The sequence below is a fragment of the Bos mutus genome, chromosome 3 (assembly GCF_027580195.1).
Source record: "Bos mutus isolate GX-2022 chromosome 3, NWIPB_WYAK_1.1, whole genome shotgun sequence".
NCBI classification, from domain to species: Eukaryota; Metazoa; Chordata; class Mammalia; order Artiodactyla; family Bovidae; genus Bos; species Bos mutus.
The window spans coordinates 16,894,708-16,921,829 of NC_091619.1; the positions used below are offsets into that span (position 1 = coordinate 16,894,708).

Genomic DNA, 27,122 nt, shown 5'->3' on the forward strand with positions numbered 1-27,122 from the left:
ACTATCTGACTATCAGGACTGGAAATATTCTGCTGTCCAATGGCTAAGTTGCTTTCTTTCCTGAACAGCATTCACCACATTGGCCCTGTGTTAGTTTGCCTTGGGTTGCTCCTTTTTCTCTGCTTCCACATTTGATACATTTCTAATTGATGCATTTTTCCCCCCTTGGATAAGTTAAGGGAGAAAGTAAGATAACAGTTAAATCTGTGCCTCTCTTATGACTGTATATTGATGCTCTGATTAAACATGTGTTGGTCTTGCATTTTATTTTAGATGGCGTGTGTGTGTGTGTGTGTGTGCGCGTGCACACATGCTCAGTCACTCAGTTGTATCCAACTCTTTGCGACCCTATGGACTGTAACCAGCCAGGTTCCTTTGTTCATGGGATTTTTCAGGCAAGAATACTGGCGTGGGTTGCCATTTCCTCCTCCAGGGCATCTTCCTGACCCACGGACTGAACCTATGTCTCCTGCATTGCAGGCTGATTCTTTACCACTGAGTCACCTAGGAAGTTATTCATTTAACTTTAGAAGGTGGGGAAAAGGTTAATTTCTGAGCTTCTGGAGGGGAACACACATCACCCTCAAATACTGCTTCAATCTAAATCTGCTTTTATTTTGTCCTGACCTGCACCTTACCATGAATTTCTTTTCACTCAATAAGGGTACGAATCATCTCTTTTCCAGTTTAACCAATATAACACCTTCTGTTCTGGTGAAGGCAAAGTCTAGTATCTCCAGTGGAAGCCTTTGGTTTCCTTTCCTCTATTTTCAAATAATCCTGAGGATTTACTCAAGCCAGGGATGGGGGAAGAAGCCCTGTTTCCAGGAATCAGGAACAGAGATAATCGTCAAGTCTCTGCTAACAGTGCATGGCTAGAGTTCTATTTCCAATACCACCTAGTATTGCTGCTAAAGCCTGGCCCAGCCTGGTCGCCAAGGATACAAGTCTCCTTGGAAGTGACTGTGTGTTGGTCCAAGTACCTGCACAAGCCCACACTTAGATTCCCCACACTTAGATTCCAAGATTATGAATCTAAGCCCTACACTTAGATTCCAATCTAAGCCCCACACTTAGATTCCAAGATTACGAAACTCTTAGTTCACATTCCCATATGAATTTGCTGTTGCCTAGAACATTTGGCCCAGCCTGGCTGGACCTGAGAGCTTTAGTCTCTATTATTTACCGTGCTAGAACCAATTCTCTCCAGCCAGACCTGTATTGAGCCTTCATCAGTGGCCTAGGTGCCTCCTTTCTTTCTAGTGAATTCTCTCTCTCTCTCTTTTTAATTATTTGGCTATTCTAGGTCTTAGTTACACCATGCAGGATCCAGTTCCCTGACCAGGGATTGAACCCAGGATCCCTGCATTGGGAGTGCAGAGTCTTAGCCATTGGACCACCAGGGAAGTCCTTCTCTGTCTCCCAATAAAAATATTTTAGGAACAAATTTGAGTCAGTGGTAGTGAGGTAGATCAGCCCATAGCCTGTTATGCAGTGAAGTTAAGTCAGAAAGAGAAAGACAAATATCGTATATTAACACATATATATGGAACCTAGAAAAATGGTACTGATAAATCCATTTGCAGTGAAGGAATCAATCCCTTGCAGGGAAGACGCAGATGTAGAGAATGGACTTGTGGGCACGGGGCTGAGGGGGTAGAGTGCAAAGAGAGAGTGGGATGAGATGGAGAAAGTAGCACTGACATATATACACTACCATGTGTGAAATAGTTAGCTAGGAAAAGTTGCTATATAACATAGGGAGCCCAGCCTGGTGCTCTGTGATGACTTACAGGGGTGGGATGGGGGAGGGGAGGGAGGCTTCAGAGGGAGGGGATATTTGTATAATTATGGCTGATTCATGTTATTGTACAGCAGAAACCAACACCTTGTAAAGCAATTTTCCTCCAATTAGAAAATTAATTTTTTTAAAAAGGAAGGAGAAAGTAACTTTATACTTCTTGAGTGTGGCCCACACATAGTGACTTCTAAAGAGGACAGTATGGAAGAGGGTGACAAAGAATAATAAGGAAAAAGTTTAATTAATTTATTTATTGCAACAGATTTTAGTTGCATCATGAGTGATCTTTCTGTGAGGTGGATGGACTCTCTAGTTGTGGCACACAGACTTGGTGCCTCGAAGCATGGGGGATCTTAGTTCCAGGACCAGAGACAGAACCCATGTCTCCTGCCTTGCAAGGCGGATTCCTAACCACTGGACCCCCAGGGAAGTCCCTCTAGTGAACTCTCTTATGGACTTTCCTGCCAGTTAGCCGTAGCTCACTCTATCAAATTTCCATAACTTCAGACTTCGGAGAATGGAGTTATGATTTCCTTCTCTTTTCTCTTAAAAAGTCCCTAGGATGGTGATTGTGACACTTATAATCATGTATTATGTATTAGCTTCCTGTGACTGCCATAACAAATTATCACAAACTAGGTGGCTTAAAACAACAGAAATTTATTCTCTCAGAGTCCTGAAGACTAGAAGTCCAAAATCAAGGTGTTGGTATGGCTGCACTCCCTCCAAAGGCTCTGGAGGGAAAACTTCTTGCCTCTTCCAGCTTCTGATGGTTCCAGGCAAGGATTCTTTAGCTGTGGTTGCATAACTCCAGTCTCTGCTTTCATTTTCACATGACCTTTTCCCCTCTGTGTGTATGTCTCCTCTTCTGTCTTTCATAAAGACATTTGTCGTGGGATTTAGGGCTTACCCCACTAATCCAGGTTGAATTCATTTTGAAATCCTTAACTTTACATCTGCAAAGACCATCTTTCCAAATAAGGTCATGTTCATAGATTTCAGGGATAAGGACACGGACAAATCATTTTGAGGGTTCCTTTTCAACCCACTAGATGTTATTTTCTAAGTGAGGAAATGTAGGCTGAGGGAAGTTAAGGGATTACCCAAGGCACATTAGTTCCCCTCTACCACAGAACTCTGCCCACTTGAGAAGGGCATCAGCTTTTATTAAGCTTCATACACTAAAAAAGTCCTGTTAGATTCTTATTATAGGATAACTGGTTCTTGCTGGCCTTATATTTGCATAACTAAAGGGACATCCTAAGACCACCTCTAGGAGGGCTTAGATGCACCTTCCCAAGCATCAGGTTTTACATGCGCCTGACCGAGCATCATGATATTATATTACGTTACCTCATAAAATTATGGCCAACTGTCTAGTTATCTTAAGAATATTAGATAATGGAGGATTGAAATCCATGGCCTTATTTTTAAATTTTTATTTACTGAGTTATTCATTTATTTTTGGCTGTGCTGCGTCTTTGTTGCTGTGTGGGTTTTTCTTTTTTTCTTTTTTTTTGGTGGGGGGGTTTTCTTTAGTTGCAGTTAGAGGGGGCTACTCTCCAGTTACTGTGTGCAGGTTTCTTGTGGTGGCTTCTCTTGCTGCGGAGGACAGGCTCTAGGGTGGCCAGGCTTCAACACTTGTGGTTCCTGGGTTCGAGAGCACAGGCTCAGTAGTTGTGGTGCTCGGGCTTAGTTGCTCCACAGCATGTGGGATCTTCACAGACCAGGGGTCAAACCCACCTCTTCTGCATTAGCAGGCTGATTCTCTACCATTGAGCCACAGGGGAAGGCCCTCATGGCTTTCTTTTAAAAGATAAGTTCAACCTGTCTCTGCCCCGCTTTGGTAGCTATTTCCCTGAATAGAATGATACAGACTAGCTTGTGTTTCATCCCTATTATTATTCTCAACTCACCCTCATGTGCCTATTGTGGAATGCAAGGGGGAGGAGGCTGAGAAATAGGAGGTTGAGTAATAAACAGTCTGTTTCATAAATGTCTGTGTAAGAGATTTCAAATCTCCTGTGAAGGGAAGTCTATCAGGTTTTCTCACACTTCAGCTCAGAGATGGCTCCGTAGCTGTAGAGCTGGCCTCATAGGGATTCTTCACCAACTTGGCACACCGAAAAATCATCACTATTAGGAAGAGAAACAGGAGAACAACAAAGGCAATGGCAAAGCCTTTGTCTACATCAACACTGGGCAGGCTTGAGTCATCCATGGGAACACACACCTCTTTACCCTCATCCAACTGTAGCTACTTCCTCAGGAGTATCTTCAGATTTGTCATATTCCTAGACAAAAGAGGATAAAACAAGTTTGTTGGCTTATATTTGTATGTATGTATTTTTTAAAATTGGGGTATGTGTGTGTTAGTTGCTTAATCATGTCTGACTCTTTGTGACCCCATGGACTGTACAGCCTGCCAGGCTTTTCTGTCCATGGGATTTTCCAGGCAAGGATACTGGAGTGGGTTGCCATTTCCTTCTCCAGGGGATCTTCCCGACCCAGAGATTGAACCCAGGTCTCCTGCATTGCAGTCAGATGCTTTACCATCTGAGCTAGTAGCTTGGGGTAATAGTTGCTTTATAATGTTGTGTACAATGAAGTGAATCAGTCAACCCACTCCAGTATTTCTCGCCTGAAAAATTCCATGGACAGAGGAGCCTGGTGGGCTACAGTCCATGGGGTTTTGAAGAGTAAGGCAGGACTGAGCTCTGCATTGCACTGTGTATCCCCTCCCTCTTGGACCTCCCTTCCATCGCCCCCCACCCCCCAGCCCACCCCGCTAGGTCATTACAGAGCACCATGCTGAGTTCCCCATGTTACACTGCAGGTTTCCACTAGCTACCTATTTTGCACATGATAGTGTATATGTGTCAATACCAATCTCCCAACCCAACGCACTCGTCTATGTATGTATTTTCTTAACACTGTTATGTTGAAACCAAAGAGTGTTTCCAAAACATTTAGCAAGATTTATTTAAGAGGTACTCATGAAACTGATAGGGCTTCCTTCCCTGGTGGCTCAGACAGTAAAGAATCTGCCTGCAATATGGGAGAGCTGGGTTTCATCCCTGGAACAGGGAATCTACCCACTCAAGTATTCTTGCTGGGAGAACTCCAAGGATAGAGGAGCCTGGAGAGCTACAGTCCATAGTGTCGCAAAGAGTCAGACATGACTGAGCAACAAACACACACACATTCACACACACATGACACTGATAACATTAGTATAGGTGACCTTCAAGATATAAGCATATGTAAAAGTAGGTGAAATACTCCAAGGCAAGACGTGAAAAATATGTGTAACTCAGAAAACAACTGGGGCTTCCTTGCTCTGTTAAATCCCAGTACAATTGTCTTGAACACCCCAATTCTGTGTTAAGTGCAAACCACTCTCTAATATTTTTTCAAATTCTGAGTACTTACTGTAATTAATTTATTGTGGTGTCAACTTACTAGGTATAAACATAATTGTTTTATTTTTTCTAATCACTATGTTTGTGCTGTCATTCCTGTCTCTTAATGAAAAATCAGGTACATCCCAGAAGCGATCAAGTTATTAAGTCCACCATCAAAACAATGTTGAAAAGAAAGTCAGAGGACTCTCTCTTCTCAACTTCAAAACTCACCATAAAGCTACAGTCATTAAAATAGTGTAGTATTGGCATAAGAATAGACATACACATCAATGGAATAGAATTGAGAGTACAGAAATAAACATATATGTATTGTCAACTGATTTTTGAGAAGAGTGTCAACACCATTCAATAAGGAAAGAAAATAAATGGTACTTGGAAAACTGGATGCCCATGTTTGCTCAGTCACTTCAGTCATCTCTGACTCTTTGTGACCCTATGGATTGTAACCTGCCAGGCTCCTCTGTCCACGGGATTCTCCAGGCAAAATACTGGAGTGGGTTGCCATGCCCTCCTCCAGAGGATCTTCCTGACTCAGGGATTGAATCCACCTCCCCTGTGTCTCCTGCATTGCAGGGGAATTCTTTACCCACTGAGCCACCTGGGAAACCTGGAAAACTAGATAGTCATATGCAAAAGATTGAAGTTAGCCACTTACCTCACCCCATATATAAATATTAACTCAAAACAGATCAAAGACCCAAATGTAAGAGCTAAAACTATAAAATTCAGAGAAAAGGAATAAATTTTCATTGCATTGGATTTGGTAAAGGATTTTAAGATATGACAACAGTAAGAGAAAAAAAGATAAATTGGACTTCTTCAAATTTAAAACTCTTGAGCTTCAAAGGACACAATCAAGAAAGTAAAAAAAACCCACACAATGGGAAAAAAATCTTTGAAAATCTTATATCTGATAATGGACTTGTATTTAGAATATCTAAAGTATTTGTACAACTAAATAATAGGAAGACAAATAACTCAATTAAAAATTAGACAAAGGATCTGAATAGATATTTCTCTAAGGAAGATTTACAAATGGCCAATAAGACATGTAAAGATGCTCAACATCATTAGTCATGAGGAGTTACTAAAGAACAGGCATAAGGTTTCAGTGAAGTAAGAGGAATAAGCTCTAGATATCTTCTGTATGACATTGTATGTATAGTTAATGATAATCTATTGTACACTTAATCCTTTGGCAATGCCAAAGAATGCTCAAACTACCACAAAATTGTACTCATCTCACATGCTAGCAAATTAATGCTCAAAATTCTCCAAGCTAGGATTCAACAGTACGTGAACCGTAAACTTCCAGATGTTCAAGCTGGATTTCCTCTGCTGAAAATGCAGAGGAACCAGAGATCAAATTGCCAACATCCACTGGATCATTGAAAAAGCGAGAGAGTTCTAGAAAAACATCTACTTCTGCTTTATTGACTATGCCAAAGCCTTTGATTGTGTGGATCACAACAAACTGGAAAATTTCTTAAAGAGATGGGAATACCAGACCACCTGACCTGCCTCCTGAGAAATCTGTATGCAGGTCAAGAAGCAAGAGTTAGAACTGGACATGGAACAAGAGACTGGTTCCAAATCAGGAAAGGGAGTATGTCAAGGCTGTATATTGTCACCCTGCTTCTTTAACTTATATGCAGAGTACATCATGAGAAATGCTGGACTGGATGAAGCACAATCTGGAATCAAGATTGCTGGAAGAAATATCAATAACTTAGATATGCAGATGACACCATCCTTATGGCAGTAAGTGAAGAAGAACTAAAGAGCTTCTTGATGAAAGTGAAAGAGGAGAGTGAAAAAGTTGGCTTAAACTCAACATTCAGAAAACTAAGACCATAGCATCTGGTCCCATCACTTCATGGCAAATAGAAGGGGAAATAATGAAAACAGTGACAGACTTTATTTTGGGGGGGGTTCCAAAATCAATGGATGGTGACTGCAGCCATGAAATTAAAAGACGCTTACTCCTTGGAAGAAAAGTTAAGACAAACCTAGACAGCATATTAAAAAGCAGAGACATTACTTTGCCAACAAAGGTCTGTCTAGTCAGAGCTATGGTTTTTCTGGTAATCATGTATGGATGTGAGAGTTGGACTATAAAGAAAGCTGAGCGCCGAAGAATTGATGCTTTTGAACTGTGGTGTTGGAGAAGACTCTTGAGAGTCCCTTGGACAGCAAGGAGATCCAACCAGTCCATCCTAAAGGAGATCAGTCCTGAATAGTCATTGGAAGGACTGATGCTAAAGTTGAAGCTCCAATACTTTGGCCACCTGATTCGAAGAGCTTACTCATTTGAAAAGACCCTGATGCTTGGAAAGATTGAGGGCAGGAGGAGAAGGGGACGACAGAGGATGAGATGGTTATATGGCACCACCAACTCAATGGACATGACTTTGAGTAAACTCCGGGTGTTGGTGATAGACGGGTAAGCCTGGCATGCTGCAGTCCATGAGGTTGCAAAGAGTTGGACACAACTGAGTGACTGAACTGAACTGATTGTACACTTAAAAATTTGTTAAGAAGGTAGATTTCACATTAAGTGTTCTAACTGTAATAAAATAAAATTTGAAAAAAGAAAGAAAAGAAATTGGCTAAAGCAGCCTGTGGCAGTAGAAAAGAAGGCAGAGTTGAGATTGCACTGAATGAGGGGGATTTTAAAAATATATATATTTTTATCATTTATTCATTTGGCTGGGTCTTAGTTGTGGCATGTGGGATCTAGTTCTCTGCCTGGGGTTCAAACCTGGGCCCCCTGCACTGGGAGCTTGAAGTTCCTACCACTGGACCACCAGGGAAGTCCCAAGGGGAATTTTTTTCTTTTTCTTGAGGACCAGGTATGGATACAGATAGGGACCAGCCTTAGCAGGGGGTCACAAAAAGAGGATCTAAGCCGAGAGGGCTTCCTGCTAGGATAAAATTATCTTAGAAAATGGCTGGAGGTGAACTTGGATTCAGCATTAGAATGACCAGAGTAGAAATATTGACCTGAAGGGATCTACAGTTAGATAACCCTAGTAGAGAATTTCTGAGGAGCTCATGAAAAAGGAGAGAAAGGGCCCTAAACAACATTCAAGCCTAGAGAGAAAAAAAGATGCCAATAGATTTGTTTTGAAAAATGGTTTGGATCTTTAGGAGAGGTGTGCCTGTGTGCTTATTGTTGTTCAGTTGCTTAGTTGTGTCCAACTCTTTGTGGCCCCTTGGACTTCAGCACACCAGGCTTCCCTGTCCATCACCATCTCCCAGAGCTTGCTCCAACTCATGTCCGTTGAGTCAGTGAGGCCATCCAAACATCTTGCCCTCTGTCTTCCCCTTCTCCTCCTGCCTTTGTTGCATCAGGTGGCCAAAGTATCGGAGCTTCAGCTTTAGCATCAATCCTTCTTCCAATGAATATTCAGGGCTGATTTCCTTTAGGATGGACTGGTTTGATCTCCTTGCAGTCCAAGGGACTCTCAAGAGTCTTCTCCAACACCACAGCACAAAAGCGTCAATTCTTTGGCGTTTGGCCTTCTTTATGGTCCAACTCTCACATCCATACAAGACTACTGAAAAGCCATAACTTTGACTATGTGGACCTTTGTTGGCAAAGTAATGTCTCTATTTTTAATAGCTGTCTAGGTTTTTCATAGCTTTTCTTCCAAGGAGCAAGCATGAGCGCTAAGTCGCTTCAGTTCTGTCTGATTCTTTGTGACCCTTTGGGCTGTAGCCCGACAAGCTCTTCTGTCCATGGGATTTTTCAGGCAAAAATACTGGAGTGTGTTGCCATGCTCTCTCCTAGGGATCTTCCTGACCCAGGGATCAAACCGTTGTCTCCTATGTTTCCTGCATTGGCAGGTGGGTCCTTTACCACTAACACCACCTGGGAAGTCCTTGGAGAGATGTAGAAAAAGCTGCTGCTGCTGCTAAGTCACTTCAGTCGTGTCCGACTCTGTGCGACCCCATAGACAGAAGCCCACCAGGCTCCCCCGTCCCTGGGATTCTCCAGGCAAGAACACTGGAGTGGGTTGCCATTTCCTTCTCCAATGCATGAAAGTGAAAAGTGAAAGTGAAGTCGCTCAGTCATGTCTGACTCTTAGCAACCCCATGGACTGCAGCCCACCAGGCTCCTCTATCCATGGGATTTTCCAGGCAAGAGTACTGGAGTGGGGTGCCATTGCCTTCTCCGAGAGAAAGCTAAAATACTGTTTTGTTTTGTTTTGACTGTACCAGACAGCATGTGGGCTTTTAGTTTCCCAACGAGGGATCAAACCTGTGCTCCCTGCAGAAGTGTGGAGTCTTAACTACTGGACCACCAGGGAAGTCCTAAAATATTGTTTTGTAAAAGATTAGCTGGGGACTTCCCTGGTGGTGCCATAGACAAGAGTCTGCCTGACAATGCAGAAAATGTGGGTTTAATCCTTGGTGTGGGAAGATTCCACCATGCCCTGGAGCAACTGCATTCATATGCCACAACTACTGAACCCTGGTTCTAGAGCCCATGAGCTGCCACTACTGAGCCACAACTACTGAAGCACAAGTATCTTACAGCCCGTGCTCTGCAACAAGAGGAGCCACTGTCAGGAGAAGCCTGCACACTGCGATGAAGAGCGTAGCTCCTTCTCCCTGCAACTAGAGAGCCAGTGAAAGCAATGACGACCCAGCACAGCCAAAAATCAATAAATTTTAAAAATTAAAAATAAATTAGTTGACATGGTGAGAAGCTGAATTGCTCCATGAAATAGCATCAAGAATTGTGTTCTTAATGGGCAGAGTTGTCCGTTGGCAGAGAATTGTAAGGTTGTTGTTCAGTCGCTCAGTCGTGTCTGACTCTTTGCAACCCCATGGGCTGCAGCACGCCAGTCTTCCCTGTCCTTCGCCATCTCCTGGAGCCTGCTCAAACTCATGTCCATTGAGCCAGTGATGCCATCCAACTATCTCGTCCTCTGTTGTCCCCTGATGACGAGAGAAAAACTAATCTGGTAGCTGGAAAATGTGGGAAAATTGGTAGATATTTGTACCATTTTAAGATCTATATCTCACTTATATATGTATTGCATTCTTTATGTGTCATCCTTTCTACAGTGCTCTTTCAGAGCAAGGACATGTGTATTTTTGTGTTCCACATTTCAGTGGCTTATCACTAGGTGGTGCTAGTGGTACAGGCTACGTAAGAGTCTTGGGTTTGATCCCTGGGTCAGGAAGATCCCCTGGAGGAGGGCATGGCAACCCACTCTAGTATTTTTGCCTGGACAGAGGAGCCTGGCAGGCTACAGTCCATGGGTTGCAAAGAGTTGGACACGACTGAAGCGACTTAGCACATATCACTCTACCTCTGTTAATATCCTTTTGGGGCTACTTCCAAAGTATGTCTCAAATCCATTCCCTTTTCTTTACCCCTGTGGCCACCATTGTGCTCTAGGCCATCAAATGGCAAACACCTGCAAATATTTTCTGATTTTCCGAAAACATTCTTAGTCTCCTCCCCAAACCGCAAAGCAATCTTTAATAAATGTAATTCAATCAGTCTTCTGATTAAAATATTACAGCATCTGCCTACTGTCTTCAGTGGGTTACCAAGGCTGTCCACGATTTGGTCTCACCTTGTTTCTTGCCACTCTTCCTTGTACATTTTTACCCAGCAATGCTGGACTTGTTACAGCTCTATGAGTTTTGCATGATCCTCCTTTGCCTCCCTCGGAGAGGGCAATGGCACCCAACTCCAGTACTCTTGCCTGGAAAATCCCATGGGCGGAGGAGCCTGGTAGGCTGCAGTCCATGGGCTCGCTAAGAGTCGGACACGACTGAGTGACTTCACTTTCACTTTTCACTTTCATGCATTGGAGAAGGAAATGGCAACCCACTCCAGTGTTCTTGCCTAGAGAATCCCAGGGACGGGGGAGCCTGGTGGGCTGCCGTCTATGGGGTCCCACAGAGTCGGACACGACTGAAGTGACTTAGCAGCAGTAGCAGCAGCCTTTGCCTCCAGGCCTTTTCCATTAACATTATCTTTGTATTACTCCCATCCTTCTTTGTTCAACTTTTAGGCCTTAGCTTAAATGTCAATTTCCTAGGGAGATATTCTAGTAACATTCACTATAGTTTATTTCAATTACTTTAATTTCTGTCTTTTCTGATAAAATAGTAATTCTACATGAGACTAAGGGCCCTATATAATTTGTTTTTATCCTAAAAGTCTGGGATATATTAGATGTTCAACAAGTATCTGTCCAATGAATGATATAGTACTATACTTTGCAAAAGTGAGCATGTAAAAATGTTGGTTGAATGAATGAATGACTTTGAGAATGTGGCATTGAAAGGAGAAGACTGTTGCTGATCTAAAAGAATAGTGGTAGCAGAGTGATAAAGAAGGAGTCCAGACTTTTGTGGATTAAACAACAAAAGGCAGTGAGGAAATGAAGACACCAAGATTTTAAATCATTTATGAGGAGCTCAACTAGGAAAGAAAGAAGTAGAATAGCAGCTAAAAGCCTAATGCAGAATCAAACAAGGGATTCCTTTTCAAAGGCAGAATAGAAAGGTATCAGGTAGGATGTGTTGGGTTGCAAGTGACAGAAAAGTCCACTTAAGTGAGATTAAACAATACATGAAATTTATTGACTTATGAGACTAAAGTCCAGAGTAAGGATAACTTTAAGTAGGGCTTGATCCAGAGAGTCGAGGTGTTTTCATGGTTTTGCCTTTATGTATCTACCTTTCTTCTACATTGGGGTTCCCTGGTGGCTCAGCTGGTAAAGAATCCGCCTGCAGTGCAGGAGACCTGGGTTCGATCCCTGGGTTGGAAAGATCCCCTGGAGAAGGGAACAGGTACCCACTCCAGTATTCTGGCCTGGAGAATTCCATGGACTATATAGTCCACGGGGTTGCAAAGAGTTGGGACACAACTGAGCGACTTTCACTTTCACTTTCATCCTTTCTTCTATGTTAATTTTATACCCAGACCAGCTTCCCTATGGTAGCAAGAATGGCTACAGAAAATCCAGACTTCACATATTTCTTCTTCATATTACCTCCTCCTCAATTCCAGAGGGAGAAAGAACAATTTTGTATCAGTCAGGATTCTTCTTTGCAAGTAATGAAAACAGGGCCTCCTTTACTTAAGCAAGTGCTTCCCTGGTGGCTGAGATGGTAAAGAATCTGCCTGGAATGCAGGATACCCGGGTTCAATCCCTGGGTCGAGACGATCCCCTGGAGAAGGAAATGGCAACCCACTCTTGTATTGTTGCCTGGAGAATCCCATGAACAGAGGAGCCTCGTGGGCTGCAGTCCATGGGGTCACAAAGTGTCCGACAGGACTGACCGACTTTCACTTACTTAAGCACAAAAGGTATTTATTATAAAGAGACCAGGTGACTTCCAGAATCAAGGAGAAGGAGAATTGGTCCCAGAAAACAGGGAGAAACCAAGGGAGACCAGGCCCTGGGAATCATAACCCAGGTCAGCACAGGAAAAGTCTGGTTAAGGCGCTGTCGGCGCTGGACACTAGCCACCACCCCCGGACACTGCTGTTGCTGAGGACTGCTGCTACTGTCATTGGACACTGCTGGCCCTGCCATGCCTGAATTATCAATTGTGTCATCTTTGTGTCACTTGATATTCCAGACCCTGGCTGGAGCATCCGACTGGTCAAGGCTGAGTCACGCACCAGCACCTTAGCCACCCCGGGGATAGGAGAGGCAATATTCATTATCTCTAGGCACTGTAGTGAAAATGAAGTTCTGTCTCTCATAGACTCACATAAAGGAGCATTTCTCTCAAATAAGGAGTTTTGGAAGTTGAGCAGACACAAAATGCCGAGCATCTATTTTTTGGTCTTGGTCCCAATCCATCTATATGCTGTTCCTAAGAGATTCACCTAAAATTTAAAGGCATGGAAAGATTGGAAGTAAAAGGTGTACGAGGTAAATACTCACCAAAACAAAATTGAGATGCTGTATTAATATCAGAAAAAATAGACCTTAAGACCAGAAGCATTATTAGGGATACAGAGGACTAACAGATTATAATGAAGTGTGAAACTCAGTAGGAAGATGTAACAGTTCTAAATTGTATGTACCTAATAAAATAGTCTCAGGATAAATAAACAATAAGACTACAGGGAGAAATTGATAAAAATTGCCATTATAGTGGATAATCAAAATATTCTCAGTTATTGATAGGTCAGCTAGACAGAAATCGGTGAAATACAGAATATTTGCTTGATATGGTGAACAACCTTGATTCATAGAACATGCGTCCAACACTTAGCAAATTCGTACTTTTCCATATACTTTTCAATCTCATTTGAGTTGGGTTTGACACGTGAAACTAAAAACATTCTAATTCCATTTATTAAATTCCTTTCTGCTGAAAATAGCTAGAATGGTTTCTGGTCTCTGTAAATAAGCCTTGATGTATATAGATACCAAGCTGAGTTTATCCCAGAAGTAGAAGCATGCTATGTATATAAGCCATATGAATACCACAGTTGTTGCAGAAAAAGCATTTGATAAATTTCAATACTAAAAAAAACCTACATTAATATTTTCAGCAAAATAGGGGTAGAAAAAAATACTTTTAACCCAATTAAGGGTATAACAAAAAAAATATAGAGCAAACATCCAGATAATGGTGAAAAGTTGAAAGATATTCCTCTTAAAATCAGGAACAAGACAAAGAGGTTCATTACCTTCAATTTATTCAACATCATTCTGGAGGTTCTAATCAGTGCAGTAAAATAAGATAAAGAAAGAAAAAAACAAGGATTTAAAAAGAAGAAACAAAAATGTTCATTATTCACTGATATTATTTCCTATAGAATAGTCTACAGAAAATATGAGACATAAGTAGTTTAGCAAGGTGTTTGGATGAGATACACAAGTTAGTTACATATGTAAATGCCAGTAACAAACAATAAGCAAATGTAATTTTTAAAAGACCATTTAATTTTAAAAGGGTCATTGGGAACTCCTTGGTGGTCCAGTAGTTAAGACTCAGAGCTTTCCCTGCTGTGGTCCTGGTTCAATCACTGGTCAGGGGAGTAAGATCCTGCAAGCCGTGTGGCGCCACCAAAAAAAAAAGGGGGGGCATTATTTGCAGTAGCATAAGAATATAACAAACCTAGACAGCATAGTAAAAATCTTAGCAACACTTTCCTGACAAAGCTTCATATAGTTAAAGGTATGTTTTTTCCACTAGTCATGTATGGATGTGAGAATTGGACCATAAAGAAGGCTGAGCACCAAAGAATTGATGATTTCGAACTGTGGTGTTGGAGAAGACTTTTAAGAGTCCCTTCGACTGCAAGGAAATCAAACCAGTCAATCTTAAAGGATATCAACCCTGAATATTCACTGGAAGGACTGATGCTGAAGCTGAAGCTCCAATACTTTGGCCACCTGATGCGAAGAGCCAATTCACTGGAAAAGACCCTGATGTTGGGAAAGATTGAAGGCAAGAGAAGAAGGCGACGGGATAAGATGGTTGGATGGCATCACTGACTCAATGGACACATGGGTTTGCGAAAACTCAGGGAGATAGTGAGGGACGGGGAAGTCTGGCATGCTGCAGTTCTTGGGGCTGCAGAGTCGGACACAACACAGTGACTGAACAAAGTGAATGGAGAGATACACGATATGTATGAATTCCACATGATTAAGTTGTTAATTCTCCTCAAATTTACTTATAGAGGCCATATAACTCCAACAAAATTCCATCAAGGTTTTTGAGAAAACTGACAAACTGTTTTTCTTAAGTGTACATGGGAGCTCACAGGTACAAGAATTAAAAAGGCATTCTGAAGAGAGAGAATATGGTGGAGAGATTTCCCATATCAGTTATTAAGGTTTATTACAGAGCTATAGTATTTTTGACAGTGGGATATATGTGCAGGTGTAGATAATAGACCATTTGAAGAGACTAGAAAGCCCAGAAACAAACTGCACATTTAGGGATACTTGACTTATAGTGGAATGCGCACTGTCAACAGAAAAAGAATGGCCTGTTTAATAATGGATACGGGAAAATAAGATATCCATTAAAAAAAAACCCACAGACTCTTTGTGACCCCGTGGACTGTAGCCCGCCAGGCTCCTCTGTCCATGGGATTCTCCAGGCAAGAATACTGGAGTGGGTTGCCATTTCTTTCTCCAGGGGATCTTCCCAACCCAGGGATCGAACCCGGGTCTCCTGCATGGCAGGCAGATGCTTTATCCTCTGAGCCAGATGTCAAGAGCAAACTTTAAAACCTTTAGGACTTCCCTGGTGGTATAGTGGATAAGAATCCGTCAGCCAGTGCAGGGGGCATGAGTTCAATCCCTGGTTTGGGAAGGTTCTACATGTGGTGGAGCAACTACGCTCAAGGGCCACAGCTACCGAAGCCTGTGTGCGTAGCGCCTGTGCTCTGCAACAAGAGAAACCACTGCAGTGAGAAGCCCACATACTGCAACCGGACCGTAATCCCTGCTTGCTGCAATTAGAGGAAGTCCAAGCACAGCAACAGAGATTCAGTGCAGCTAAAAGTAAGACGAGTTCTTAAAAACAACAACAACAAAAAATTTAGAAGAAAATATAGAATGTTTTTATGACCTCAGGTTGGGAAAAGATCTCTTAAACAAGACACAAATGGTACAATATGTATTTTAAAAGATGCATGAGTTTAACTTTAGAATTAAGAACTCCTGATCAGTTCAGACACCATAAAGTAAGTAAAAATACAAACCACACCACAAACTTGGAGAAACATATTTCTAAAAAAGGGTTAGTATCCAAGTTAGCAAACTGAATCCTCCAACTGAATAAATAAAGGACAAATAACTCAAGAGGAAAATTAGCAAAAGACATGAACTGGCATTAAAAAAAAGAAATATGAAAGGTAAAAAGTACATGAAAAGGTGTTCAATTTCACTAGTACTCATTGACATAATTTTTTTATTCACTAGATTGGTAGACATTAAGAAGTCTGATAATACAAAATGTTGGCAAGGATGTAACTTATTCAAAGTTCTTATACACTCCCCATCAGTAATATCAGAGTACAGATTGATAAAAATTCCCTGTAGAAAATCATTTAGCATTATCTAGTAAAGGCAATGGCACCCCACTCCAGTACTCTTGCCTGGAGAATCCCATGGACAGAGGAGCCTGGTAGGCTGCAGTCCATGGGGTCGCTGAGTCAGACATGACTGAGCGACTTCACTTTCACTTTTCACTTTCATGCACTGGAGGAGGAAATGGCAACCCACTCCAGTGTTCTTGCCTGGAGAATCCCAGGGATGGGGGAGCCTGGTGGGCTGCCGTCCATGGGGTCACACAGAGTCGGACATGACTGAAGCCGCTTAGCAGCAGCAGCAGTAAAGTTGAATGTACATATTCACTACAACCCAACTCCGAAGTCCACTCCTGTGTATAAATCAGGAAAATTAAAAGAAGATTGCTCCTGCAGTATTTATACAAAAGCAAAAGTTGAACAGCTCAAATGACCACAGCCTGGAGAATAATCACATAAATTGTGGCATAGTCACAGTAAATACTATAAAGTAGTGAAAAGAATGAGTGAACCAACTAGAGTTGCATTCAATAACATGGGTGACTCTTAGAAACATATTAGTGAGTGATAGAAGAAAATTACAGAAAACTGCATACATTATGGAGAAGGCAATGGCATCCCACTCCACTACTCTTGCCTGGAAAATCCCATGGACAGAGGAGCCTGGTGGGCTGCAGTCCATGGGGTCACTAAGAGTCGGACATGAGAGCGACTTCACTTTCACTTTTCACCTTCATGCATTGGAGAAGGAAATGGCAACCCACTCCAGTGTTCTTGCCTGGAGAATCCCAGGGACGGGGGAGCCTGGTGGGCTTCCGTCTATGGGGTCGCACAGAGTCGGACACGACTGAAGCCACTTAGCAGCAGCAGCAGCAGCATACATTATTATATTATTTTTATAAATCTCAAAACAAACAAAGCACTTTTTACAATAACAATACACTATTTAGGGATGCACACATATGTGATAAATTTACTTCTGAAAAAGCAAAGGAGGGAATTCCCTGGCAGTCCAGTGGTTAGGACTAAGTGCTTTCACTGTCTCCGACTGGGCATGTGGCCAAAAAAAGAAGAGGAAAAAGCCAAGGAGTGAGTGATATAGATTCATGGTAATGATTACTTCTTGAAGGGAGGCAGGCAGATGATCTAAAGGAAAGAACACTCAGGTAAATGCATTGAGATGGTTCAGTTATTATTGTATTTCATAACTAAAATATATTACGTGTCTTCTTTTCAATGTATCAAGTATTTTACACATTTTTGAGAAGTGGTGGGTTAAAGTATTTGGTTTCACTATCTTGCACTGCAAATATGCTATCAGAAATCAAAAAGTTCTGGACTTTCCTGGTGGTACAGTGGTTAAGAATCAGCCTGCCACTGCAGGGGACATGGGTTCAATCTCTGGTCTGGAAGATTCCACATGCTGTGGAGCAACTAAGACCATGAGCCACAACTACTGAGCCCCCGTGCTGCAGCTACTGAAACCCAGCACCTGGAGCCTGTACTCCGCAAGAGAAGCCACCACAACGAGAAGCCTGTGCACTGCAATGAAGACTAGCCCCTGCTCACCGCAACTAGACACACTTCAGATGCAACAACAGAGACCCCGCACAGACAAAAATAAATAAATAAATAAAAAAGAAACAAAAAGTTCTTTGGGATCCAGTACTCATTGGCTCCAGAGATCACTATGGGTTTGTGAGGGTGTCCTCTGAAGAGCCAGAAAGAGAACAGTTTAGAGAGAGCTCATTAGAAACTGTTAATGGTCCGTACAGTTCTTGGTTTTGGAAGGGCAAAGGGTGTTCCTTCTAGATAAGTTAACCCCCAGTGAGAACAATTCAATGGCGATCATGAACTATAATGTGGTAGTGGAGAACATGGTTTCTACAGTCAGTCCATGTGGATTTGGATCCTGGCTCTAACAAAGCTTGGTGATCCTAAGCAAGTTACTTACATTTTCAGAACCTTGGTTTCTTCATCTGTAAAATGGGGATAATAATACAATAACCCTATGATGTAGATGCTAAGATTAAATAAATATGTAGAAGATAGCACAGTGCCTGGCACATAACAACTGCTATGTAAGTGTTCACTCTTATTACCCTCCCTGGATTTACTATGTTCCTCATTTCTTGCACCCTTTCTCTTGCTATGGAGTATCTGGAAGTCATTGCTGTTTTAATTTTTCACTTAAGTGGAGTTATAGAGCAAGTTTTCCCCATATTACAGTTGCACAGTATTGCTAGTGTATAACATCAACAGAAGGAGGAGGCTGAGAAGGTCCACACTTCAAAGCACTGGCAGCTAACTACTCCGGGTCATATACAGTTCATTTGGTGCTAAGAATGTAATAGATTTTCAGTGTATTATATGACTTGAAGAAAGGATTCCAATTTAAGCTTAGGCTGTGTGTTTCACAGAAATTAAGTGTCAAAACAAGTCGTTATGGTGATTGGAAATATGTCCTCCAGCCCCCTGGTTTATTTTTAACTTGAGACTTTCCTGGTGAAAAATTCATTCTAAGGGAAGAGCTAGTCTAGGTTCTGAGTTTAGCTAGAGTCAGAGAAGAGGTAAGATTCTGACCATACAACCTCTAAGAGACAGTGTTTTTTGACACTGAGCTCACTCAAATGTCAGTCCAAGGATATGGGAGAGTCAAGAACTTCTTTATCATTGCTCTTGTTACTTTATTTTATTTACAGACTTGTGCGCTTTGGGAACTAGAGATTACAAACAGGTCCCTCCCTATTATCATACAAACTCTATTAGCTTTCAATTTAACTTCAACGCATCATTTACTATTTAACAAATAAAGCACAAAAACTAGGACCCGTGGGCATAAAAAGATATAAAAAGGCCTGATTTCTGTCTTTAGAAAACTTACAGTCTGATATGGGGGATAAGACATATCCATACAACTGTGACACAGGTACGAAAGGATAAACACCAGAACAAAAAGTAGCAGGTCTCTCTGAAATTGTCTGCCTGACACTTCCCCTCCTGTCCACTCATATGGCTGTTAGGGGAGCTATCGTGTTCTGACACGGCCCCACCGTGCTGGCTGCCTCAGTTCAGTGGTCGGGGGTAAGCATCCCGGCTGGGCCAAAGCTCTTCTCTTGAATTTTTGTAACTGGAATGGGAAATGTGTCCTGGCATTTACCAGCTATTTAATATGTACTTGCTGATAATTAAATTGTAGTGAGAAAACCAATTTCAATGTATTTTTAGTACCTTGCCAGTGTCTTTATCCACTTGTATATACCTCAGATGTCATTTTCTAGATATATTTCTTTAATGCCTCATTATATATGGAGGCATATACCTTCTCTTTATTCATCAAAAAGGCCATATTCTCTCAAAAAATCCATATTATTTTACTCTGGTACTTAAATATCTCACTAGACCCCTTACAGTCTGGATAGTTTATTAATTTTCCAACTTCTCCTCTCAATTGCATTTCAAGAGACTTGTGTCTTTGCTATCATTTGTTCTCCTTATCACAGATTCCTAGCTATGATTTTATATACTGTATAAACCATCTCCATTTTATAAAGTTAAAGAGAAATATATACAAAAATATATACTTCCTGAATGTAAAGAAATCATTCCAAAGTAATCTGCTGATAAAAGAACCCAAAGGGAAGAGTCAGGAAAATTTCACTGAAGAGACAAATACCTGAATTGAATTGAGGCCTGAGAATGAGTAGCTCCTGGTGGCTCAGACAGTAAAGAATCTGACTGTAATGAAGGAAATGCAGGTTTGATTCGTGGGTCAGGAAGATCCCTTGGAATGGGTAATGGCAACCTGCACCAGTATTCTTGCCTGGGAAATCCCAAGGACAGAGGAGCCTGATGGACTATAGTCCATGGGATCATGGGGTCACAGAGAGTCGGACAAAGCTGAGCAACTCACACTTTTCAAGCTGATAAAGGTGGGGAAGGGGAGAAGCAGGAAAGGAGAAGAGAGGACAGCATAGTATGTTTGAGAAACGGTAAATGTTCAGTAAGTGCTTGAGATATATTCTCCCACTGAGTAAGCAGCCTAGGCAAGTTCACCTGGGCCCTTGTATGACACATTAAAGTTTTGGATTCAGCTTTTCAATCAGTGGGGAGTCATCAAAAAGCTTTTAAGCATGGAAATTACACCATTTGATGGTTGGGGAGCCTGGTGGGCTGCCGTCTATGGGGTCGCACAGAGTCGGACACGACTGAAGTGACTTAGCAGTAGCAGTAGAAATATTAGACTGGCAGGAAGATGGAGGGTGCATGAGAGCAATTAATCTAAAGTCTTTCATTAACATGAACTTCTAGAGGGCAAAAATCTGAAAGTTTTGTTTTTTGTGTGTGATTTCTCACAGCATTTATTAGCATAGTGCCCACACCCAGGTGGCACTAATGGTAAAGAATCCGTCTGCCAATGCAGGAGACATAAGAAACATGGGTTTGATCCCTGGCTTGGGAAGACCCCTGGAGAAGGGAATGGCAACCCACTCCATTATTCTTGCCTGGGAAGTTCCAGGCAAGAATGGACAGAGAAGCCTGGCAGGCTACAGTCCATGGGGTTGCAAAGAGTCGGACATGACTGAAGCGACTTGGCATGCGCACACCACGCCTACAAGGAAATACTTGTTAACATGGAGACTCCAGTGTCAGAAGGAACACTCTGCATCTCTCGGGTGAAGAGAATGGATAGTATGACACTCATCTGGTTAACAAACTCAGCTAGGGTAAGATTAGTCATAGAAATCTTTCTACAAGTGATGACCAGGCTCAATTTGGAGTAAGGAAGGTACACTCCCAGTGAAGGAACCGTGATAGAGACAAGGAAACATGGGAATTTTTGTGGAACTACTGTTTATTTCAGTATGGTGGAGATCACAATACATAATAATGAAAGGTATAAAGTTGTAGAATCTCACAGTTGGAAGGAACCTTTAAAAGTAACCTTGTTGCATTAGCCTTCCAGTCATTCTTGCAAAGCCCCTGGGGGTAGGGTGAATTTAAAGGTACTGGTGTGGCATGCTCAGGAAGCAGAAATGTGGGACTGAAGTTCAAGGGTAAAGAAGAGCAAGATCTTTTGAGTTAAGAGTCACCCAAGGATAGGACAGTTGAAATTATAGGAGTAGATGAGATGGTCGAAGGAGAATTAGAAACAAGGGAATGTTAGCGGAGAAGGCAATGGCACACCACTCCAGTACTCTTGCCTGGAAAATCCCATGGACAGAGGAGCCTGGAAGGCTGCAGTCCATGGGGTCGATGAGGGTCGGACACGACTGAGCGACTTCACTTTCACTTTTCACTTTCATGCATTGGAGAAGGAAATGGCAACCCACTCCAGTGTTCTTGCCTAGAGAATCCCAGGGACGGGGGAGCCTGGTGGGCTGCCGTCTATGGGGTCACACAGAGTCGGACACGACTGAAGCGACTTAGCAGCAGCAGCAGCAGCATTTATGGTGGAGGAAAGAGGTCAAGGAACAGCAGATGGAATAGTTACAAGTAGAACTTGTAATAGTTACAAGACATGAGAGAATTCCAGGCAGAGGACAGTTTGCAAACAACCTTGTGTGCTTCAAAGAGATGGAAAATCTTCAATATTTGGAAATTAGAAAACATTATCTTGGATTCTCCTTCTCCACTAATTAAATCTGAATTCCTGAACTTTGAATCGAAGGTCTCTTCAAACATCTCACTCATAGCTGCCATATTCCAATAAGTGGATTTTGCTTCTATTAGGCTTATATCTTTCCTCTCTCTCCCTTACAAAGTAAAATAGGGACTTCCCTGGTGGTCCAGTGGTTGAGAATCTGTCTGCCAACACATGGGACACAGGTTCAATACCTGGTCTGGAAAGATTACCCGTCGAGGGGCGACTAAGTTCGACACCACAACTACCGAAGCTCCTGTGCCCTAGAACCTGAGCTTGGCAACAAGAGAAGCCGTCCCAGTGAGAAGCTGGCATACCACAACTGGAGAAAGCCCACGAGCAGCAGTGAAGACCCAGTGAAGACAAAAAAAAAAAAAGTAAAATACATTCTTGTTGAAAAGAGAAAAGAAATAGGATGATAATGTTTTGATTCTTGGCTCTTATTTTTAGATGTAAGGATCTGATCCAGGTTTTATAGGGCTTGAAGTTTATACAAATTGGAGATCTGTCGTTAAGAAAAGAATGTGGTTGTTTAGCCACTGGTGCCGCCTGTGTTAAGTTGTTTCTGCTGCTGCTACTGCTAAGTCACTTCAGTCGTGTCTGACTCTGTGCGATCCCATAGACGACAGCCCACCAGGCTCCCCCATTCCTGGGATTCTCCAGGCAAGAATACTGGAGTGGGCCGCCATTTCTTTCTCCAATGCATGAAAGTGAAAAGTGAAAGTGAAGTTGCTCAGTCATGTTCAACTCCTAGCGACCCCATGGACTGCAGCCTGCCAGGCTCCTCCATCCATGGGATTTTCCAGGCAAGAGTACTGGAGTGGGGTGCAATAGTGTTCAATTCTTTGAGACCCTGGACTGTAGCCTACCAGGCTCCTCTGTCTATGGGATTCTCCAGGCAAGAATACTGCAGTGGGTAGCCATTCTCTTCTCCAGGGGATCTTCCCAACACATGAAACCAACGTCTCTTATATCTCTTGCACTGGCAGGTGGATTCTTTACCACTAGCGCCATCTGGGAAGCCCTGTTTAGTCACTACAAGATTTTTAATACAAAATTAGGTTTAAAGTTTTTAGAATGGAAAAAAAAAAATCACAAGAAATTATTGGAGACATATATTGGAGAATTTTAGTTTCCATAGGGCTTCCCAGGTGGCGCTAGTGGTTAAGAACCTGCCTGCCAATGCAGGAGACATAACAGATGTGGGCTCCATTCCTGGGTCGGGAAGATCCCCTGGAGGAGGGCATGTCCACCCACTCCAGTTTTCTGGCCTGGAGAATCTCCATGGACAGAGGAGCCTGATGGGGTACAGTCCATAGGGTCACACAGAGCTGGACGCGACTGAAGCAACTTAGCACCGCATACATTCTTCTGAAATCTCTTGGATAAGATAGCTTTTCTTGACAAATATAAATGGCAGATAAAATTCAAAATCTGTTTTCCAGAGAGAAGACCTGCCCTAGAATCTTTTACAGTGGCTCTTAAGGTTCTTGTTTTGTCTGAGTTGAATAGTAGCTCTGCTCCCTAGAATAGGGAAAAAGAGGGCATGAATTTACTGGCTTGTGTAAAATTAGGTCCTGCTAAAGTATGAAACAGAACAACAGTACTTATTTACAAATCTGTAGCAATGTCAGTTCCTCTTTCACTTAACACTTTCCAGAAAGATCAATCACCATTTCCTTCTCTTGTGTTCTCTTCTCAAGTCACTTAATTTTTCCCATCTGTAGTGCCACATGTTTCTTAAAACAAAAAAACAGCAACTAAACGTAAAAAGACCCAGATTTTTTTCCTGGCCGTAAGTTTAGTCTGAAAGGAAAGGTGATTGTGAAGAAATACAATAAGGAAACTTTCTTACCATAATCTCTAAAATCAAAGACATCCTCTGGTTAATAGGACTAATAGAGGACCCCCCCAAAAATAAGACTATCCCCAAGATATCCCCTTTAAGATATGTTTCACTTTTCAAAAGAGGCACTAATGGAAAAAAAAGCTCTTTATTTCCCCAGGATTCCCCAAGCTTGTAGAAAAGTGTTATTAAACTCAGAAGAATTGTTGGAATTACTCCCATAAAAAACTTTACCAGGAAGGGCCATATGGGTATTTATTTACCTTTTGAGAGAGTGATATCCAAGGCTGGATGTTGGCAGGGCAGTCTCCTCCTACTCAAACACATCTCTTGGCAGCCTCTCCTCTTTTCATCAGCCCCTTCTTAAAGAAGGAGAGTGGTTGTGGCTCTCTCCCCTTCCCCACTCCCACACTGAACTCAGAAGCTTCATGAATAGTTCAACTAAAAGAGGATCAAGTTTCAGACACTCCCATAGTGAGTGAGAAAATGATCCCACTAGGTTAAATTGGAGCCTAGATCAGTAGAAGTATATTTCCACTACTCTGCTAGGGCTGAGGCAGCCAAGGTTAATAGCTCAAGTAGTATTGGCTAACTCAGTTCTTATGGGTGGTAGAGGCTGAGTCAATAGCCAGCTTTTTTGGTCTGTGCAATGATTCTCTGTGTTAGTACATCAGCCAATAAATTGTTAGAAATGCCAATTCTTGAATCCCCATTCCAGCCTTAATAAATCAGGAACTTTGGAGGTGTTGGCACTTTTTTATTTTTAATATTTATTTATTTGGTTGATTCGGTTCTTAGTCGCAGCACGCAGGCTTAGTTGCCTCCAAGGTATGTAAGATCTTAGTTCCTGACCAGGGACTGAACTCACATCCCTTGCATTGCAAGGCAGATTCTTAACCACTGGACCACTGGGGAAGTCCTGGCACCTATGTCTTAACCATCTTTTCTAGGTGACTGTGATGTATGCTCAAGTTTGAGAATTACTTGCCAACAAGATTGGGCATCCCTGGTGGCTCAGATGGTAAAGAATCTGCCTACAATGCAGGAGACCTGGGTCAGATCCCTGGGGTTGGGAAGATTCCTTGGAGAAGGGAATGGCAAACCAATCCAGCATTCTTGCCTGGAAAACTCCATGGACAGAGGAGCCTGGTGGACTACAATGCATGGTATTGCAAAGAGTCGGACACAACTGAGCGACTTTAACTCACTCACTCATTGCCAACAAGATCAGTGAATCTCTAAAACCTCCCCTTTTCTTCAAAAAGAATTTTCTTAGGATGTTTGGATCAGAAAAGTAAAAAACTATTTCATTTAGCGTTAATTATTATGTTGTTGTTTTGTTGCTAAGTTGTGTCTGACTCTTTTGTGACCCCATGGACTGTAGCCTGCCAGACTCCTCTGTCCATGGGGTTTTCCAGGCAAGAATGCTAGAGTAGGTTGCCATCTCCCACTCCAGGGGATCTTCCATCTCCCCCTTTGCAGGTGGATTCTTTAACTCTGAGCCACCAGGGAAGATATTACACATGAACATATACTTCATGCAAAATTTAGCAATAGTTCCTCTAAGGTTTTATTTGGTTCTATAAAAAAATCTTGTATAGGATGTGTATGTTAAATTTCTTTATTTACCATAATTTATTATTATTTACAAAATAATGGTTTTGTGCTTTTTCGTTTAGCAATGAATCTTGAACATCTTTCCATTTTAATACATATAAATCCACGTCATTTTTTTAAATGGCTACTGAGCACCCAAGTACTCCATTACAGAAATACCTGAAGTGGGCATAAGGGTTGTTTCTAATTTCTTATTATTACACCAACATTGCATTGGATACCCTTGTACATATTTCTCTGGGTACTTGTAGAAATGTTTTGTGGGATAAATTCCTCAAAATGTTGGAAATATAAATGCTGCATTACAGGATATTAACATTTAGAATATTATTAGGTATTGCCAAATTACACACTAAAAAGGTTATAGCAATTTATGATTCATTTCTGTTTTTTTAACCATATCACAAATATAGGTTACTTTCTATCTCTGAAATGCTTGTCTAGTTAATATGCAAAAATAATAGTTTCTTAAAAATTTGCATTTCTGTAAATACTATGATATTTGAATTTCTATTATTTGTATATCTTTTGTAGATTTTCTGTAATCTATCCTTTTTCTTCTTTTGACTAGGCTATTCATCTTTTACTTATTGAAAGAATATTTGTAGAATACATGAAGAATATTTATAGAATATATGAATATATATACACAAATACAGGTATATTAAATATAGGTGTATTAAAATCCTTTTGACTTATAACTTTTTGTGATTGGTGCTGTTCCCAGTTCCTATCCTCTGCCTCTCTTACTCCCTCACTTTTGAATCTGCTCTTTATCAACATTAGCTTTGAGAATTCAAGCTCTTTTCTTTCGGGCTTTTCTTATTTCCCTGAGCAGTCTCACCCCTCCCACACACTTTTATTTATTTTAAAAATATTTATTTATTTTTGGCTGGGTCTTCATTGCTATGTGGGCTTTTCTCTAGTTGCAGCGAGTCGGGGCTACTCTCTGGTTGCAATGCACAGGTTTCTCATTGTGGTGACTTCTCTTGTTCTGGAGCACGGGTTCTAGGGTGACCAGGCTTCAGTAGTTATGACTCGGGGGCTTCAGAGCGCAGGCTTAGTAGCTATGGCACATGGGCTTAGTTGCTTTGAGGCATGAGTAATTTTCCTGGACCAGGGACCAAACCCATGACCCCTGCATTGCAAGGCAGGTTCTTAATCACTGAACCACCACCCAAGATACTAATCTGTCAGTCATTTCTCCAATTCTGGGTAAATTGCTCTGTTCATTTTCTTTCCTTAGGCTTCTGAGTATTGGCAGAGAAAGTAATAACAATTCTGCATAGTTTCATGAGAATTTATGACTTCCCACTTTGGGACCTCAGGGCATTTCACAATCCTTTTATCATACTTTCTTTATTCATACACTTCTGAACCAATTACCTATAGCTGTACAGCTACAACCAACGCCATTTCTACTTCTTATTCTCAGTGGAAATTTCCATTGTTATTTCTCGCTGAGAATCAAAGTCATGGCATATGACTTGTCAATTTCTCTTTCTTCAGTTCAAAATGTGTATACATTTTCAGTAAAAAAGTGCCTTGATTTTTCTGAGAATAAACACTTCCACACAAAGCCCTAACCTATCTCTTTGTCCTGGTTAGGACCAGTCTTAATTTTCCTGAGCATATATTTTATTGCATTTTTAATTTGCCCCCTTCTATAAGCTCAGTCTATAAACATATTTTTCTATTTCTGATTTTTATGTCTCACCCCAACTAATGTTTAATTATTTTCTCTTAAT

At 41.6% G+C, this 27,122-nt stretch overlaps 1 protein-coding gene and 1 non-coding gene across 2 annotated transcripts; both read right to left on the bottom strand.

The window, feature by feature from the left end:
- Positions 1–1,333: 1,333 nt before the first annotated feature.
- TRNAG-CCC (transfer RNA glycine (anticodon CCC)) lies at positions 1,334–1,406 on the bottom strand. Its single transcript has one exon. It is a non-coding gene; the product is annotated as a tRNA-Gly (tRNA).
- A 1,082-nt stretch (positions 1,407–2,488) lies between these two features.
- On the bottom strand, positions 2,489–24,156 carry CTXND2 (cortexin domain containing 2). Its single transcript, XM_070363593.1, has 2 exons — positions 24,021–24,156; positions 2,489–4,095 (listed from the first exon to the last, which is right to left on the bottom strand). The coding sequence occupies exon 2, from the start codon at positions 4,020–4,022 to the stop codon at positions 3,858–3,860; it is 165 nt and encodes a 54-aa protein (XP_070219694.1). The 5' UTR covers positions 4,023–4,095; positions 24,021–24,156; the 3' UTR covers positions 2,489–3,857.
- Positions 24,157–27,122: the final 2,966 nt, after the last annotated feature.

Excerpts from the sequence above, each read along its gene's own strand:
- CTXND2 (XM_070363593.1), bottom strand. The coding sequence starts at position 4,022 with ATGGATGACTCAAGCCTGCCCAGTGTTGATGTAGACAAAGGCTTTGCC.